This window comes from Hydra vulgaris, chromosome 11, assembly GCF_038396675.1.
Source record: "Hydra vulgaris chromosome 11, alternate assembly HydraT2T_AEP".
NCBI lineage: Eukaryota > Metazoa > Cnidaria > Hydrozoa > Anthoathecata > Hydridae > Hydra > Hydra vulgaris.
The window spans coordinates 46966210-46985388 of NC_088930.1; the positions used below are offsets into that span (position 1 = coordinate 46966210).

Below are 19179 nucleotides of genomic sequence, written 5' to 3' on the forward strand. Positions count from 1 at the left end.
AATTCAATTTACTAGAAATTTTTACAAAGCCAGTTTACATGTAAAGTATACATATAAAATTACTTTGAACTAAAATCTTATCATAATTAAATGCATTTATTGCAAATTATTTGTTTTTATTTTCAATTTCATATTTTTTTTAGTGCATACATAATAAATGATGGATATTTTTCATTTTATTAAGATTCTATATGTCATTTTAGTTTAAATGAATTGTCTATTGTTGAAGAACAAACCTACAAAAATTAATTGTGATTTGTTGATTAGATTTTGTGATATTGTGTGTTGAATTTTCATCATTTTTTGGCTTATCTTTTGTATAAGTATGGGTAGGCGAGACAAATTATTAAAAAGAAATTGTCATGTGATTTTAACATAAATTCAAATTTTTTTAAAAGTTCTTGGAAAATAATAATAGTTTTTAAAAGAAATAGGTTTTTCCTAGCCCTACCATCTTAAAATAATATTAGATTGTTTATTAATTCAACCGTTAAAATCTCGATATTTTCATCAGAAACACTTATCTCGCGTATAATATTATACACAGTATTTTTCTTTTAAGTAAAAAAGTGCTCCGCCTCCACACTTATTAACTTGAAAATTTGCTTCTGTACACTAAGTTTCAGTTAAACAAGTAACGATAAAAAAGCTTTCCATTTCGCAAATCATGTTAAAAAAGTTATCAAAATTTTTTTCATGTTATATCTTATGCATCTTTTAATATAAACTATAAAAATCATAAGAATAGGTTAATTTAATAAGAAAAAAAAACATAAACATAATCTGAAAATCATTATCTAGGAATATCATTACTGATTCAATCTTCTCCTTCATCCCTCACTAAGCCGATGATTTTTCTCTTTGATCCTCAGTTAATTTTTTTCATGCCCAAGCTTTCCCTAAAATTTATCTCGTATGAGATCTAGAAAAGGCACTTTATACATCTGATCCTTTCATGGAGAATGGATATTTCATGGGGAAAGCTAGGCAAAACGCATTCCGGAAAATAAGCTTTGTTGCTTTGACGACCAACAAGCAGTGACTTCTAAATGATACAAATTTTGCCTTCACCACTAAAGCATTCCTTAATCACAAAAAATGTAAAGTGTATCTCAGGATTTAAATTGCTCAGTTGCTAAATTGATCTAAAATGCTCAGGATCTAAATTTACAGTACTGCAAATCATTTTTTATGCTTTTACGGGAGTAAAAAAGTATTTTGCTTTACGTACTTGTAAGATTGAATGGTGACATGAATTCCGAAATAATTAATTCAATACATACACACGTGCACACCGTAATGCAAGTAAGCATTTCTAATGAAAAGGAAACTATTTAATTAAGATAAAAATGGTGTTAGTTTTGCCTTCTTCAGATGATGTCTTGCGGTCAATCCAACGTTACACAGCTGACGTCTGGAAGTTCTGAGTGAAACAAGCACGACATACTCTGATATCTGACTGAGTGAGATTTAGACTTATTGCTCTACAACTTGATTTGCAGAGTCCGCTTGGTGTGAGCAAAAAACTTTGATTTAATACCGCTACGCTTTTTGTTCTTAGTTCTTTTTTCTCAGAATTTCTGATGAAATTCTGGTTTCAATTTCTTTCTAACTCTATTAACTGAAGCTGCAGAAATATCATACCTCCCTGCTTTCACTGCCAAATAATTACTGTTTACACGGATGGAACCTTCCTTGGGGAATAATCTTTCACTTTTCTGCCATTTTAAAGAAATAGTCAATTAAATAAAGTACTTTTTTTTACTTTATTTTATACTTATTTTTAAGTCAAATATTTTTTTTTTACTTTTATCTATAAATAGAGAACATGAACAATATAAAAAGCATAGAAATAAATAGAGAAGAGTATAACAATCTAATTGTAAACAGTTTATAGCAGCTTTTTTTACAGTGTTTCTAATGGTTTGGCCAGGTCTGTAATAAGATTTACAAATTGTAATTGCAAAGAAATGTAATTACATTGTTTTTCTTTGTGACAATTAACTTTCTTGATTGAAAACGGTTCATTAATCAAATCTGATATATGAATCAAATATAGTTGCAAAACCAATAAACGAAAGTCAATTAACAAAATCTTGGAGAAAGGTAAATATGGCGCTTAAAAATGAATTTTTCGATCTTTTCTGGCCGCCAAAAATATCAATGACATTGCCTCAGCTTACCTTTTTAGCCAAACCTTCTTCTATCAAAGTAGTCAAATGATCAGTAACGCAATCATGGCTCATGGTCAAACGGAGAGAGTGAAAGCACTTTAGTTAATGCTTTCTTTTAGTGGCAAGATCAGTTTTGAATTGTAGTGGTCCAGCTATAGTCTTTTAGAAAATTTGAAACCAAGAGCCCCTAATTTTAGTTTAACATCTATTAGTAGCTGTCCAATCACGGTAATGGCTTCAGCTAAGCTGCTCACTAGTCAGATCCAGGTTTTCCATGGCTTGTTACTAACATTTCTCTCGGCCTCTTGGCAACTGGTTTATTCGAGTTGGTACAAGAGCTCCATCTTGTCAAAGAAAGTCTATGCAGTGAATTTCCTGTCTCTTTAAGGATCTTCCTTTAGACAGGACTTGCAATAAAAAATACGTACAAAGGCTTAAAAATTCCAAAGAACACTTTGTTTTCAATAGTTGATTCAACTGCGTGCGTATCACCCAAATTCAGACTGTAACCGCGATTGGAAACGTATAGAGCTTCCAAATTTTTGAAAAAAGCTTCAATACACAAAAATTTTTCTTTGATTAGCCAGAGATCATTTTCTCTTTTGCAGAGAAGAAAACGGATAACAAAGGGTATCTGCTCAGTGTGAGATGTATCGGGTGTACCATCGACTGTGATTGTGAAATAGATGCCATCATGGATTTCTTCGACAGCTGCAATTCGGATGACACCAGCTTATTCTCTGATGAACTCATTTTGAGAAGATAGAGAGAAGTAATCGACACTCATTATGGAACCCTCTCCTCAATGGCGTCTTACATTTTTTAAGTGGGATGCGATGACAATGTTGAAGCAACCAATAAGCTCAATACCGGCAAGAAATTTTCCACTTTTTTTCCCGTTCGCCTGTGTTGTTTTACCAGCAAACATAATTTTATACAGCAATTATAATTAAATTATTACAATAATTATATAAATAATCAAAATTGATGCTGAGAGAACCTTTCAATAAGTAACCTGGAAAAGCTAAATTCTTAAAAGCCAAGAAAAAAGTCAAATTTCACAAATAATTGTCCCCATTTAGCTGTCTCAGAACTGATTCATTTCTTGAGCCTTGAATCTATACCACTGGAGCTGATAAGACGAATGTATGTCTCTTTCCTATTCATTTAGATCTTTTGGTACAATGAGTTAGATTAATGTTGCTTCATGCAACATATGAGTTTCCTCCACTGATCCCTATCTCCTAAATTCCAACAAAGAAGATTCAATTACCTTTTTTTGAATACTGCTTTCTTGCCCAAGAGAGAGGGCAAGGGAAACAGTATGGACATGTATATATGTATAATAACTGTCGAGCTCCAAACCAAAAAATTTCTTTCTACTTTTTACATATTAAATAAATATTGATAAAACACATTCAAAGAATAGATTCTCTTTTTAGAATCACGGAAATAATTTTGTTTCACAAAATTATTTCCGTGATTCTAAAAAGAATGTGAATATAAAATTATCACAAAGAATGCGAATTTAAAATTATTACATCTCAATCTTTTTGACTCAAAATATCTGGCCACAAAGAGATCATCATTAATTATAATTAATTAAGCCAAGTTAAGCATCGCATTAATTCTGTTGGATAAAGTTTCTCCTTCTGAGTCAGACGAGTAAATTTGAAATTCATTTAGCTCGGTTTTGGTTAAACTATTTGAGACCCCCAATAATCCACAGTCCTTTGAATCACAGATATTGAGTGTAGCAGGTAATCTTAAAAAAGGAAGAGGCTAATTGGTTTCTCTTGGCCCTTATTGACCTATTGGGAGTCATGGTCATTATTATAGGGACCCTTAAGGAAAAAAATTTGGTAATAACAACAAAGATTATAATGCCAGAAATTGTTAGAAGAAAAAAAAAGAACAAAAAACAGTTAACTTACTGAAGGGCTTAATGGAGTGTTCGGAGGAGAGGCATTTTCTTTGGTCTGTGTTATTGTGGTTTATTTTTTTATTTTTATTTATTTTTTTATTTTTAATTTTAGATGCCCCAAGAAGTCTTTACAGTCTTAACATTTGGGAAAAAAATCACACTTCCTTCCTTACCAATGTTATAAAACTTGCCCAGATATCTAGCTTCTGAAGCAATCGGATATCTAGCTTCTGAGGCAAACACGCTAACCACTGCGATACCGCTACTCACATAAATGTCATCGAGACGAAAACTCGGAGTTAATTGTGCAATGAGAAGTTATAAATTCCATAACCGCTAAAGTCTGTCTATTTGTTGCTTCTTATGCTGCTTTTTAGTAGCTTTTATACGGTTTTAAGCAACGGAAGATTTCTTTTAACCGATGTTTTAAAAACACCTAAAATGCATTGAATCAAAATTTTGATATTTCCACCAACGATTTAAGCAAAATACTATTTTTTTCCTATTGTATTTTTTTTATGTTAATTTTTTAATTTTCTAATTGCTTTTTTCTATATTTAAACTCGGTGCAAAAACTCAAATACTTGGTAACTGGCCGGGTCCTGGTAGAGGCAACGCGGCTTATTTGCTTAAAAAAATACGACGCTATGATTCTCTCTTTTTCTTCCACAGTTAAATAGCACCTGAAAAAGTAGCGCTTCTATTGTGAAATTGTCAACCAATGTCGCGTTTGCACAACCTAACGAAATTGTCAGTGTTATCAGTGTCGACTGCTTTAAAGCAAAATTTCATCAGCTTCCATTATAATTACGACGACGCATTTTCTTCCGTGTATTCAGGCACCAGCTAGCATGGCTAACTGTTTAAGGGCTTTCGGAATACCCCTGGTTCCGTCTAGTTCAACTACATTTAAGTCTTTCTTTTTTTATAAAAAATAGTTTATAGTTAATTATGATAATAGAATATAAAATTTAAATTTATTTTAATGAATGTTTTTAGTCTAATTACTAAAGTTTTAAGCTCAAATAGAAAAACTAAGCAGATTTCACATTGTCAGTCATTAAAATATTTTTCATTTATTGTAAAAAAACAAAGACCAAAAGGTTATCCAGCGCCCCTTGAAGCTTAGCGCCCGGGTCAATTTGCCCTCTTTGACCTCTCTCATAAATACCCTATCTGGAATTGATTCATAAACGGAACAAAACGTACAATTCGAAATGGTGTTCAAGCTCGAATTTTAGCAGAATACCTAGAAGCTTCATTAACACTCTGTAGTTGCCACAGGTCAAACGTAGTTATATCAGACGGAGCTAAATCATTGGTGAAGTCTATATTGCTGTTTGGAGTTATTCAAAGAATCTATACAATACTTTTATAAGTTCTCCAAATACAAGTTAAAGTGGGGATTGCTACTTGATCTGAAAATTCTACCACTAAAGGACAAACTTAAAGAGGATTATAAAATGTTACAAGAACACCTGGCTGTGATGCACATTTCAGATATAATTGGGTGAAGAACAGTACAATGAACTTCTACACATCAATTTGTTTCCTACTGTTTTTGACTAATGGTGTGAGCAGAAGGAGAAGGCGGCCAACAAAAAAACTATCACTAATAGAAGCACTTAATATAATCAAAAACACTAGACAACGAATATTGCTGACACTTCCAGTGACAGTTGGCAGCAGTGAACGTAGTTTCAGAAAATGAAGTCAATCTTCAACTTCTGAAACTACGTACATTGCTACTACGTACATTGATGACGCAAAATAGATTGACGTCGCTTGCGATACTCTCCATTAAAAGTCTTATATAAATTGTATTGTATTTTATATTTTTTATATTAAGTATTATAATTTTTGTATTTTTTATATTGTATTGTTATTTTTTTTTTTAAATGAGGTAAAATGAAATAGGTAAGAGTTTTGGTTTTTTTTGAATGCTACTTCTGTGCAGTCTATCTCTCGAGTTTTTCATGTCTATTTATACATCACTTCCACTTGAATCTTGGCACGTCTTCACTTTTTCGGGGTTTTTTTGTCACTACGCACAGTATGTTGAATTTTTCATTCATTTGCAAACAACATAAATGCATAAATGCATAAATGGCAATGAATGTTTCTTCTTTAATGCACTTTTTTATACATGGTTATCATTTTTTTATACCCTTTAGCTTCAATAAAAAAAAGTTGTTAAATAATCAATTAAAAAGTTATTAGATTATCAATTAAAAAGTTGTTAAATTATCAACTTTCTATTTACTTTTAAAAAGTAAATAGAAAGTTGTTATTATTATTTTAATAAGCTATAAAATTTTTTTTACATAAACTAATTAATTATAATTTTTTCAAGGCCCAATAATTTATTCCCAACCGGAAAATATCGTATTATTATTAATATTTGGATAAGGGTAACGCATCTGGAGAAATTCCAGTGTCCAGGTGTCTGGAGACTTCAAAGTGAAAGTTGATTAAGCAAGAAATAAGAATGGTTTTATTTGCACAAAATATTTTTTAAGTAGGAAATATTAATTCAAGTAAAGACTTTAAAATCTAACTTAATGTGTCTTTGTTTTTTCCATTGTAAGTCATTAAGTAATTTAATTTATCAAGTATCTGTTATCTTTCTACATCATATAGAAAGATAACAGATATATAGATATAGAAAATTTTATCTTTCTATATCATTTAGAAAGATAATAGATATTTACATATAGTATATGCATTAGTGATAATGGAGTATATATTCATTTTTTTTTTACAAAATCAAATACCTGACAAACCAAAATACCTTGCAATATTTTTCATAATCTTTCCTATATTTGTATTTAAATATTTTAAGTATTATAAAAACATATTTATTAAGTTTCTTGAAAAGATATAAAAGTAATCAGTTTATTTGAAAGTATTGTTCTAAATCTCTTAAACAATGACGGGTGTTATTATCTGTAATAAATAAGTTACTGTATATAAGCACCATATAATGTGTACTAACATGAGTATGTTAAGCTGTACTAACATAAGTATAATTTTTGAGAATCACTTATACCATTTTAATAACCTTTCATAAAATAGTTATTTTCAGTATTAATGTGACTTGTATTAACATACTATTAACTCACACTATTAATAGTTTCATAATTAAGTTTTTATTTTTAGGTTTTGGATTTATATGTGAGGTAAAAGTGAAGCGAAGCCACCATGAAAAAGCTTATAAAATTGAGTCATTAAAATACCTAATATAAAATAAACTGTTATCATGACTAAAACTTTTAAAATTTTACCAAACATTGTAAAGCATTGTAATAAAAATTTCGTTTAAATAAATTAATGAATGTAAAATTTAAATTTTACAATAATTTTTATTGAATCCCCCGCCCCCCCCCCTTCCTTCAAAAAAAAAAAAACTCGTTGTGTACCCAGTTATAGTTAACAATTATTTTTTAAACTATTTAATTATTTATTTTAGTTATTTACAATTAAACAATATTTTACATTCACCTAGATGGGCTTTATCAGGCACAGATTTTTATAAGAAATCACCAGCTATGATTTTTTGTTAAGAATAATAAATAATAGTAATAAGTAAAGAAAACTTTATTGGTATTGAAATAAGCAATAAATTTTAAAGATGACATAAAAAGTTATATAAAAAAAATTATTTTCAACAGTTTTAGTATGAATCACCTGAAGTTTGATACATATAGTCTTTAGCCTAATCGGTTAAAATATCGGTTTATTACTTATATTTTTTAAAAATAAAATTAGCCATATGTCTTAATTTCAAGCTGTTTGTTTGTTGTAAAAAATCTCAAAAAAAAATAAAATTTTTTTCTCAGAGGTCTTTTATAACAAAGTTAGCAATAGCATGTTTATTTAGTGATGTTAATTTTGTAATATCTAGAGTGGGGAGGAGTTAAGATTAGGTTAACCCAAGGTTAGCCTAATTGCTTAGGTTGCTTTTTTCATAATTTTATTGAACTTAGAACAGATTATTTTTGTTATAATATTATTATAAACTATAAAAATTTGGAATGTAAATGAATATGCTCTGAATTTTAGTAAAAAATGATTTTTGTTGTATAACAATGGCTTATAATCAAAGGGTTAAAAAATCAAGCAATGTTCAAACTTTATCCAAAGAAGATATTCTTGATGCATTAGATAAATTTGGTGGAGGTATAAGTAATGTTTTTGTAATGATTTATATAAATTTTTATTTTTACATATTTGCCTCCACAACATTGAGGAATCACTACTATAAAGAAGACTACCATTTTTAATTTTATTTATTAACTATTACTACGCTCTCTCAATCCTGTAACTTTGTTTATTCAGGGTAGTCAATTTGTACAAAATAAATGAAAGAGTTTTTATTGTTGATCAATTTTATGATCATTGTTCCGATGTACTTTGTTTAATGAAAAAAACTTGTTTAAAATTTTGTTACTAATTTATTTCTATAAAATTTATGTTTAGACAAAGATTTACTATGTTCTGGTGGTTCTGAGATTAATAAGAAATTTAGTGATGATCATGAAGAAAGTTTACAGTAAGTAAAATTTTATTTTACTGTAACACTATGCTAATTTCTATGATAAAAATACATAAAACAATTATTTAATGATAGTTAAGTAAATGTTCAGCACATTAATGGCTTCTTAATATCTTGATTACATATGGTTCCTACTTCTAGTAATTCATCAATAACTGCAATCCTTTTTAGTTTGGGTGCAGTATTTCTTACTTAATATTCGTTTTTAAAATTTATTTTAATTCAGGATTTTTTTTTTTCCAGATATTTCCGGAATTCTGGATATTTTACTTAACTTTTAGTTTTTCCGGATATCCAAAACGTTTTCCATACATGTATAGAAACATTTTCCATACATGTTTAGGTGTATATTTTTGTAATGTATTTGTTTTTAAGCTTTTTCACTCATCAGTCATACAAAAATTAAGAAAAAAAGGAAACAACTCAGCTAAAATCAAAATTGAATGGAAAATAGAGGAAAATATTTTCTGGATATTTTACCCAAACAATTTTCCAGATTTTTAAAATATGACCTGGATGATCTATGTTAATTACACATTTGATCTTTAAACCAATGCCCACTCACACAAATGTATTCTGCGTACTTTCTCCATTTCTACTTTTTTTTCCATTGTGGTTACAACCATCACTTAACTCTTTAACTCTGAAACACAAACCTTGACAAACAAGGCTGATGTGTGGAGAAATAAGTTGAGCGTGGCACTACCAATAATGTGGTGGGGATCAAACTCAGAACTTCTTGCTTATGAAGCAAGTGCTCTACCACTGCAACTGTTGTTCAATGCATTTAAAAGCCAATCTTTTTTTATAAGAAGTTTTTTTGTAAGTTTTCTTACAAAAAATCGTTTGCTATATATAGTATTTAAAAATACATTTTGTGACTCTTGTCAACAATTAATGATCATTATACAAAACGTTATAACAGTATAAAAATGCAGCATGTGACTTTTGTCAATAATTAGCAAAGCTAATTAAAATCACAATATCTCCGCTAGCTTAATAAGAGCTCATACATAATTCTGGTTAGGAAGTACTCTTCTTCCATAGTGAGTGAATCAGACAGGCTGTAATTCTGTCTCACAATCTGATGGATAGTTTTGATTAGCTCTGTCCATACTATTGTTAACCTGCCATCATCCAGAAAATTTATTTGAAAACATGGATCTTCATTAATGACGTGTTTCAAGTTCGTTTCAGAAGGTTTAAACAGTGTCAGACTGTAATCGTAATCAGTTGATATATCTTCTTCTTTTTTGTTTACACGGTGATGCAGATAAGAAAAGTTTTGTGGTAATGTATGACTGTTGACTTCAACTTGTTAGTGAGTTAGTACCATTTTGGCAAAAATCCAGTTAGCAGCAGCTAGTGCACAAACTGGATTTTTGCCGAAATATTCAGGTGTTTTTGTATGAAGACCCCATTTCTTCATATGTGCCACCAGCTTTCTTCTATTTCCATTGGTTGCTAAGGTGTCATTGATGTATCCTTAGCAACAGTGGTGATGAGCTCATCATCACTGGCGCTAAGTTCAAACCAAAGTCTAAAACGTGTAAGTACATATTGCTGATTTTTGTAAATGACAGTTTGTTAGAGCAAATGTTTTTTATGCACATGAATTTGTAGGTATGCTCATTTTATCACCACCAACTCATTGCTATTTTTACTCATGAGTCTCCAATCCTTCATTGTATCTTTGATGACGTCTGCATCCCTTGTAGAGGTTTTTACATAGGTGTTAAGCTCCAATAATCAAGCATATGTCTTATGCCTCACAATGTTGGTCAGATAGGTTATACTGACTTATCCTGTTTTTCATTTTTGGTTTGTTTTCCTACTCCCAACTTACAATCCGATTTTTGCTATCAAAATAAGCTTTGCTTGTTTCAATTTCAATTGTCGCAACACTAGGTGCCGATGACAACTTAACCAATAAATTACAGAATTTCAATTTTCCAGTGCCAATTTTTAGTCCATCACTTGTCTTTAATAAGTCCATACCCATAATCATGTCAAATTTGTTTATTACTTTATCCATACTTGAAACCAATGCATCAACCAAGCACCGGCTTGTTGGGTAGTGTATTTTAGCACTAACTTTTTCACATCAAATTGTTCCATCCATTGTTGCAATATCTACTACACAAATCACTTTTTAGTCAGATGGCAATAACTTGGTGATGATTGATTGTGTATAACCAGTATCCACAAGCGCTGTAGCTTTTATTCTGTTTATTACAAGTTGATAGTAGATAATATTGTTTCGGATGAGTTCTTATAGTCCCATTTAAGTTTTCCTGGTTTCGTTGTAACAGTTTTTCGCAGCATGTTTATGCAAGCATTTCTTGCATAAAGAGGTACATTCACTTTCAAAGTAGTTCGCAGTTGTAACATCGTTTATCTCTCTTTCTTTGTATATAACTTGTGATTTCAGTCCCAGTTGTCCTGTAACTTACATTTACTTCTTCACTTACCTATAAACATGCCACATCTAATCTAGTTTGTTCAACCTCAGATGCAGTCTTGAAACAATTGTCAAAGCTTAACGTATCTTTTCCCCAAAAAATAACACGCAGAATAACACCATCATTAATTTCAATAATGAATTTCCAATCCAAGAACTTCCAATCTTGAGTTGCTTGAATCACTTGATGTGTGAATGTCTGTATAGATTTTTCATTGCCATGATAAGTTTTACCAAATTTATACCGCAAGATTAACGATGGTTTTCTTTTTTCCAGCTTTTCCGATTTTGTCACTAATACTTCATATGTAATTTCCTCTTGAACTTCTAGTGCTATTAATTCTTCAATGATCTTCAATGACAGAGTAGCAAGCAAGAACGCTATGTGTTGCTCTGAGCTGACATTGTTTGATATGAAGAAAGAGGTCATCTGTCAAGTAAATTGCTTTGGCTGTCCATCTTCATATTGCGGAGATAATAGACACTCCGCTAGCTTGTTGTTCAATGCATTTAAAAGCCATTTTGTTTTTAATGATGTTTTTCTTACTTATCAACAATCTCGTCTTCTTACAAAAAATCAACTTTTGATATTATTGAAGTTAGCAATTAGTGGTTATTCACTGTAGACAAACAAACTTTTTGCTAATTATTGGCTTTTGTCAATAATTAGTAAAGCTAATTAATGGCACACATTAAAATCCCAACAACAACACTATCACATTAGTTTATTTGTGGTAAAGTTGTTTGTCTTCAATAAATAACCACTAATTGTTAACTTAAATAATATCAAAAATATCATTCAGAGTCTCATCTTTTCATTTCTTTACATTGGCTTATTTTAAATTTTCAACACCTAATCAAACTCGTTTGTATGAATTGATCTGAAATATATGGAAAATCTTATTTATTTTACCATAGTTTTGTAATTTTTTATTCTGTTTTTTATTTTTTTTTATTTGGGTTTTTGATGCTCCAAGAAATGGAACAGAATACATGTTTTTAAAAAAAAATAATAAGAAGAAACTAAGCAAATGGTCTAGTACTAGAAAGTTTCTTATTTTTTTCAATTTTTCTAATCTTGTACTAAAGGTTTCTTAATAGTTTCTTAAGTTAGTATGATATATGTATTTCATTTGCAATCGAATGGAACATCAAGCAAATAAACTAGTCAGTGGCCTAGCAAGGGTGGGGCAGTGGGGTTGATCTGCCCTGGGCAGCACTATATTAGGGGCAGTAAATTTGTTTTAAAAGTTCTAAAACTTATCCGTTTCGCATCCCTGCTCAAATACCATAAGACAGTACAGCATCCTTGCTCAAAGACATTTTAAAAAGTGTTTAACTAGTTATTATAATACAAATTTTTTTCATATTTTATATTTTCAACTGCAACGGCTTGGACAAAGAATTTGTCTCTTTAAAAAATTGTCTCCAAGGTCACCAAGAAGATTTTGGCAGCAATGTTGATCAAGACAAAACTATTGGAAATAGATGAAATTTTTTAGAACTAGTTCATTTTTTGGCTAAATATGACTCTGTGCTACGTGAACAACACAAGTTTTTTGAAATTTTTGGAGAAAAAAGCAAAAGAAAAGTCACTGAGTAGGTATTTTTCATATGTATTTGACAGCACCCCTGATACTTCTAATAACTATTAAATCAGCCAAGTTTTATGCCACTTAATAAATAATGGATACCATGTGTGTCTTGTGGAATCTTTTTTGCAAATTTCATTGACACAAAAGGAAAAAATTTTGAGTCTTTTTCAACTACAATATTGGTAAAACCAGTAAGTGATGGAATAGATATTCAAAATTGTAGAGAATAAACACACAATAATGTTGCTGTGATGTCTGGTCACCTATCTGGTGTTCAGATGCAAATTAAGGAAATCAATGACAAAACAGATTTTTTGCATGTACAAATCGTTCACTTAATTTAGCAGGTATGCATGCAGCATCAACTGCTTTGAATTCTGTTACATTTTTTGGAACTATGGAGTAGTTACTAATATTTTATTCTTCCTGACTCATTGCTGGAATGTTTTGACTTCAGTTACTGGTCAAAGTGTCAAGTGCATAATGGAAATGCGATAGAGTAAAAAGGAAGATGCTGTTAGTGTTGTGAAAAAAATACCCAAAAATCTTAAATAGTGTGGGGTAATTAACTTGTGAAGTTATTTGCTGTTAGTTGCATTTAAATCATTTTTGTTTTTAAGCTTTCTCAGATTGTGGGAGTCATTCCTTTAGGAAATAAATGATACACAGATCTACCTCCTAACAAAAGAGTTAGAGATACAAAAATTTGATAACAAACTAGAAGCTTTAAAATTATTTTTAACAGAAAATATATATCACTTGAATAAAAAAGCTGTTGTTCAGGGTTCAGACTATTGTAGTTGTAAAAATGAAATACAATAACACATTACAATATGATAATATTGTATTGTAATACCAAAGATGTAATTAAAACATTATCTATTGTTATTGTATTGCTGTGGTTAAAAACAGTTACAATAGCTACAGAGTGTTACCCAGGAATAAAATTTATACCGCGTTTCCATCAGATTGGGAATTTAGGCTGATGTCGGCTCGGCTGGCGAGTAAAAAAAAAAAAAAAAAGCTCCATCATTTCAAAAGTTTCTTAGATTAATTACAATAACCTTGTATGGCTGTAAATACAGAATTCTTTCTTATTCCTTTACTTTTTTTTATTATAAGTATAAAATTTAAATTTGTACAACAGAACTTTTAGATTAGTTTAAATTGCAACAAACAAAAATTGTAAAAACACAGTTGGAATACAAATAAATCACTGTGAATATTTCATGAAAAAAATTACAAACAATAAATATTCACCAATAGTCTGTAATCTCAAATAAAAAAATCAAAATATGAGATTTACGTTGTAAACTATCAATTTACAACATAATTCTCATATTTGGATTTTTACGTTTTAACTCGTCGACAAAGTACTCTAACAAATCGTCGTCAAAACACTCCTTCAGACCTTCTATTGCAATCATCATCAAGCTTTCTAATGTGCTTTGGCTTAGCTGATTTCGAAGACGGTTTTTAACTATTTTTAATTTTGAAAAAAATCTTTCAACGCAAGCTACACTCAAAGGAAATATAAGGAGTAACTTAGTCAAAAACATACAATTAGCATAAACATTTATCAAAACAGGGTCATTATTAATCACTTTCCATAACTCTTGAGGCGTAAAATTGTTTCTTGACTTAATTAAATTTTTTACTATCTCTTGATCTTTTTCTTTCGATATACGTATATCGAAACTGTTTTCCCATTCTCGGCGTTTATTAAATAACATAATTTTGAAACTTTCAAATTCAGTTTTTGTCTCAGTTTCTGAGATATCTGGAACTTGAACGTGTAATGCTCCAAATTTGTTACTGCTTTTTGGTTTGCCATAGTGAGCTATAAGTTGCTCTAAACTTTCTTCACCATAACTAGAAAGTTGGCTGAGTGTTTTAGGCAATCGTCTTGGGTCAAAAATCGAAAGCGATTGCCAAAATTCCATTTGCGCGAAAGTGTTTTTTAGTTCACTTTTAAAACTATTTACAAAAGATCTAAAAATATTTACCTCAAACTCACTTAGGTCAAAGTTTTTATTTTTTTTTAATCGGCTTGTGGCTGGTAACGAAAAAGTTATTTCATCAGTCGCTGATTTCATTTCAATAAAATTTTTTTTCGTAAAATACTTTCGTCAAGTACCCGAAACTAAATCATTTAAACTATGATTTGCTTGATTGACATAAGTTGGAATGTCGCTGAGACTAATTCCTACTTGCGAACTTTGTAGTGCTAGCACAAGTGGGCGAATCGCTTCAAACACATCTAAGAGCATTAATATTGTTGCAATGTTAGTTTGTGAACTCGCTTGTATAAATAGCCCGAGTGCTTTTGCTTCTTTTCGTTCGGTGTAACATGTTGACAAAGCTTGTAAAATTGGTTTATAACCTTTGAACACAACTAAACAAGCTCGATTGTCTGCAATCCAATGAGTTACACTTGGACACACTGGAACTATGGATTCTAGTTCTCCATAGATTTCGGAGCATTCTTGCAACAAATGCATGGCTAGTGTGCGGTATTTAAAAAACTTCCATAGGTTAAGTAAAAAAAATCTACCTCCATAATAGTAGGAAAGTCTTTCAAAATATGTTTAAAACATAACGCAAGTTTGTGACTTGTACACCCAATCCAAACACACAGTGGCACAGCACCTTCAATGTAAGTCTTAAAACCTCCTTTTACACCAGAATTGACGCTTGTTGTGTCCATACAAGGAAAGCGAGCATTTTTAAATGAGATATTGCTAGCTCTAAAAAAATTTTGAATAACATCAAAAACATTTGGAGCTGATAGACTAGAACCGATGAGCTTACTTAAAGGAACTATCCTATAAAATGTTCTTTAATGATGCCGTTGTATTCGAAAGTGGCATGTATAGTTAACTGTTCAATTGAAGTAATGTCAGAAGTTTTATCCGAATAAAAAGAAAAACTCCCACCTCTTCTAAGTGACTGGAGTAAAGGATTTTTGACAAAATCAAAGATAATGTTTATATACTTTGCAATATATTTTGGAGACATATATGTTGCATTTGGTGGGCCAGACAAAACGTGCGCCTTAACTTCCTTACAACCACACGCAGCAATAAGTTCAATAATGTCTGAAAAATTATGAGTATGTGCCCAGTTTTTCCTGATTAACAAATGCGTGACTCTAAAGAAGGTTTTAATAACGAAGCGAGAGTTACTTGTTTTTAATGTTTCTTTTGCAAGAGTATTTTCACGCAGCATTTTCCAGATACTCGAGTCTTGCTTAGATATTTCATCAAAAGCTTGTTTATTTTTTAAAGCTATAGTATGCCTATGTGTATTTAAGTGATCTTTCGTACGCTCCGAGGGGTGATCTGCAAATTTGCCAGGGTTTTCAATAAATGCACGATTACTTTTTTTTCCAGGGGCAAACGATATGCAAACTTTACAAAACCAACCTTGTTTTGATGACGAATAAAAAAAATCGGGAAAAAACATCTCATACTTTTCTGTTGTTTTATTTCGTAGGTCATCTACATTTTTGATTGGTATTTGTGCTAGTGTGACTTTGTTTTTTTTCTTTTTCCAAGAACTGAAGTTAAAGGAACTGCGTATACATCGTTTTCGCTTTCAGCTAATGTAGACTGATGAGGACTTTCATTTACTACTGATTTAGACTGGTGTGGACTTTCACTTACTGATGATGTAGACTGATAAGGACTTTCACTTACTGCTGATGTAGGCTGAAGAGGACTTTCATTTACTATTGATTTAGACTGATGTGGACTTTCACTTACTGATGATGTAGACTGATGAGGACTTTCACTTACTGCTGATGTAGGCTGAAGAGGACTTTCATTTACTACTGATTTAGGCTGATGAGGACTTTCACTTACTGATGACGTAGACTGATGAGGACTTTCACTTACTGCTAATGTAGGCTGAAGAGGACTTTCATTTACTACTGATTTAGACTGATGAGGACTTTCACTTACTGATGATGTAGACTGATGAGGACTTTTACTTACTGCTGATGTAGGCTGAAGAGGACTTTCATTTACTACTAATTTAGACTGATGAGGACTTTCACTTACTGATGATGTAGACTGATGAGGACGTTCGCTAACAATAGATGCAGGCTGATGAGGACTTTTGCTTACTACTAATTTCCATTGTTGACTATAATTTTGCACACTTGTTGTTTCTTTATGTTTCTTAAATAACGTTACAATATTTTTTGATTGAATTTTGTTATATATTTTTTTTAAATAGTATTTTCCATTATTTGAAGGCATTTTTGTTGTCGCTTTTATTTTATTGACTTAAATCAAAGTTACTAATAGAACGTCAAAGATTTCAAGAATATCAAGGTCTTTGAAGTGAAACGTTTTTCAATAGAATGGAAATTTGTTCGGATAGAATGGATAAAAAGTTAAAAAAATTTGCGTTGTTAAATAAGGTTTCGTTACTTTAATCAAATAAAATGTCTATATTTTATGAATAAATTTTTTGGTCAAATAAAATGTTTGTAAGAAAAACTTTCACTGTATTTTACAATTAAATTCAATAAACAACTACGGCCGGGGGAGATTCGCAAGTAAATCATAGCGACAAATTTCTCTAAGTTATAACTTTGAGTAAAATGTGTAAATTTAAAAAAAAATTGATTTTTGTATTTGTTAATTTTGTTTTAGTAAATTAAACTTTATGTTTATTAAAATTTTTGATTTGTAAATTTAAAAAAAAATTGTAAAAACTTATGTAAATGTAGTATTCTTTTTTTGTTTTACGCAAATAATTTATAACATTTGCAAACACAAGTGGTTTAACTTAATTAATAATAAAATGCTTACACTAAAATGCTTTACCAGCAAATTTAATTTACTAACAGAATTTTTAATTACCTTAATAAAAACTTTTTATTCTTTTATTTAATGAAATTTTGAAATGACATTTACATCCACCAAAGTCATTTTTTGAATAATTACTATGCTAAAATCTTTGTTATATTCTTAACTAAAGATAAACAGCAGGGCTTGTGATGAAGCGAGCGCGATCGCGCTCCGCTCGTAAAACGCGCCCGTAAACGGTATTTTCAAACGTTCTAGGCGCGATAAACAACGCTCGTTCAGCTTATAACGAGCGTATAAATAACGCTTGTCCAATGGTTCAAGATTATTTTTTTATTTTCATAAAATATTTAAAAAAGATTTTTATTAAAGATATTCTGTTATCAAACAACTGATATAAAATATAAAAAGCACAACGTCCCTCTCTTTTGCACTAATGTAAGGAATGAGCAGTTTAAAGTCGTTATCGTCACTAATTTCAATAATGGAATGTGCGCGTGGAGACACAATGTGAATACAAAAATGCGCAAAAAAAATAAGAATAAAAAATTAGAAAACCATTATAAGAAAACTAAAACTGCGGAGTATTTTTAATCTTGTGAAAATATCAAGTAAAATTTATTTGATTTATTATTTGTAATATTCCACACATCGTTTATAATAAAAATAAATATTAATAATAGAGTAATTTTTAAAATTAGTTTTTGTTCATAGTATAGATTTTTTATTAACTATTATTTATTTTAACTCAAATTTAAAACGATTTTGTTGTTTAGAATGTTCGCAATTAAGGACATTCGAAAAGAAAACTAAGTAATGATGTCAATATTTATTAAATAAAAAGTTATTATTCTTATTTATTAATATTTCAAATTATTCTTGCGTGTTATAGTTTTAAGATAAAAAACGTAACTTAAAAAAGAAGTTTTAGAAAAAAATTTAATAACTAATTTGAATAAAAAATATCAAGAAATATAAAAACCATTAACCGTTAATTAAGTTTACAGAGTAACATTTTAAAATACATATGTCAAAACAACGAAGCAAAACTCACTAAATTATACTTCAATACTAAATCAATAAGAAGTTGCGTTTTTGTTTGATATTATTTTTTTATAACATAAGTAGTTAAAAATAAAATCGCGATCTGACAATATGCAAGAAGTTTGGTAGTATAAAAATCTCTTTCGTTAAAGTATTTTCATAACTGTGATACTAATTCAAACATTTTTTGACGAAAGAATTATGTATCAAATAAAAAAAGATATAAAAAAGAAAAAGCTTTTTATGAGTATCGCCTTAGCAATTTTCATGTTCGCGCTCGCCGATGTTATCTCGAGCGCACATAATCACGCCCGATGAAAACATATTCTAATTTTACGAGCGCGATATAACACGCTTGACGATTTTCTTCATCACAAGCCCTGAAGCAGCATTCGTTAGTTTATAATTTTTGTATTGTAAATACAAAAAAAAAAGTCTAAAATAAAAACACGAATAAAAAAACAAAGTAACAAGCGAAATAAAAAATCCAAAGAACAACTGACGTCGTCAATTAAAAAATACAGTTTTATTTTATTTTTGAAGAAATTGCCGCGCTTTTTGAATGACTTTGAATTGAATGACTTCCTTCGCTTTTTCTTTAGTAAAGAA

The 19179-nt window shown here is 30.1% G+C and overlaps 1 protein-coding gene across 2 annotated transcripts in view; it reads left to right on the forward strand.

Annotated features, from left to right (window-relative positions):
* The first annotated feature begins 8162 nt into the window (after nt 1-8162).
* The window catches only part of LOC105851024 (TBC1 domain family member 5), an 88923-nt gene continuing 77906 nt past the window's right edge, over nt 8163-19179 (forward strand). For both annotated transcript variants that reach the window (XM_065808995.1, XM_065808996.1), the window contains exons 1-2: nt 8163-8277; nt 8578-8650. In XM_065808995.1, coding sequence (XP_065665067.1) covers nt 8187-8277; nt 8578-8650 — 164 coding nt within the window. In that variant the 5' untranslated portion in view covers nt 8163-8186. The remainder of the gene's footprint in view (nt 8278-8577; nt 8651-19179) is intronic.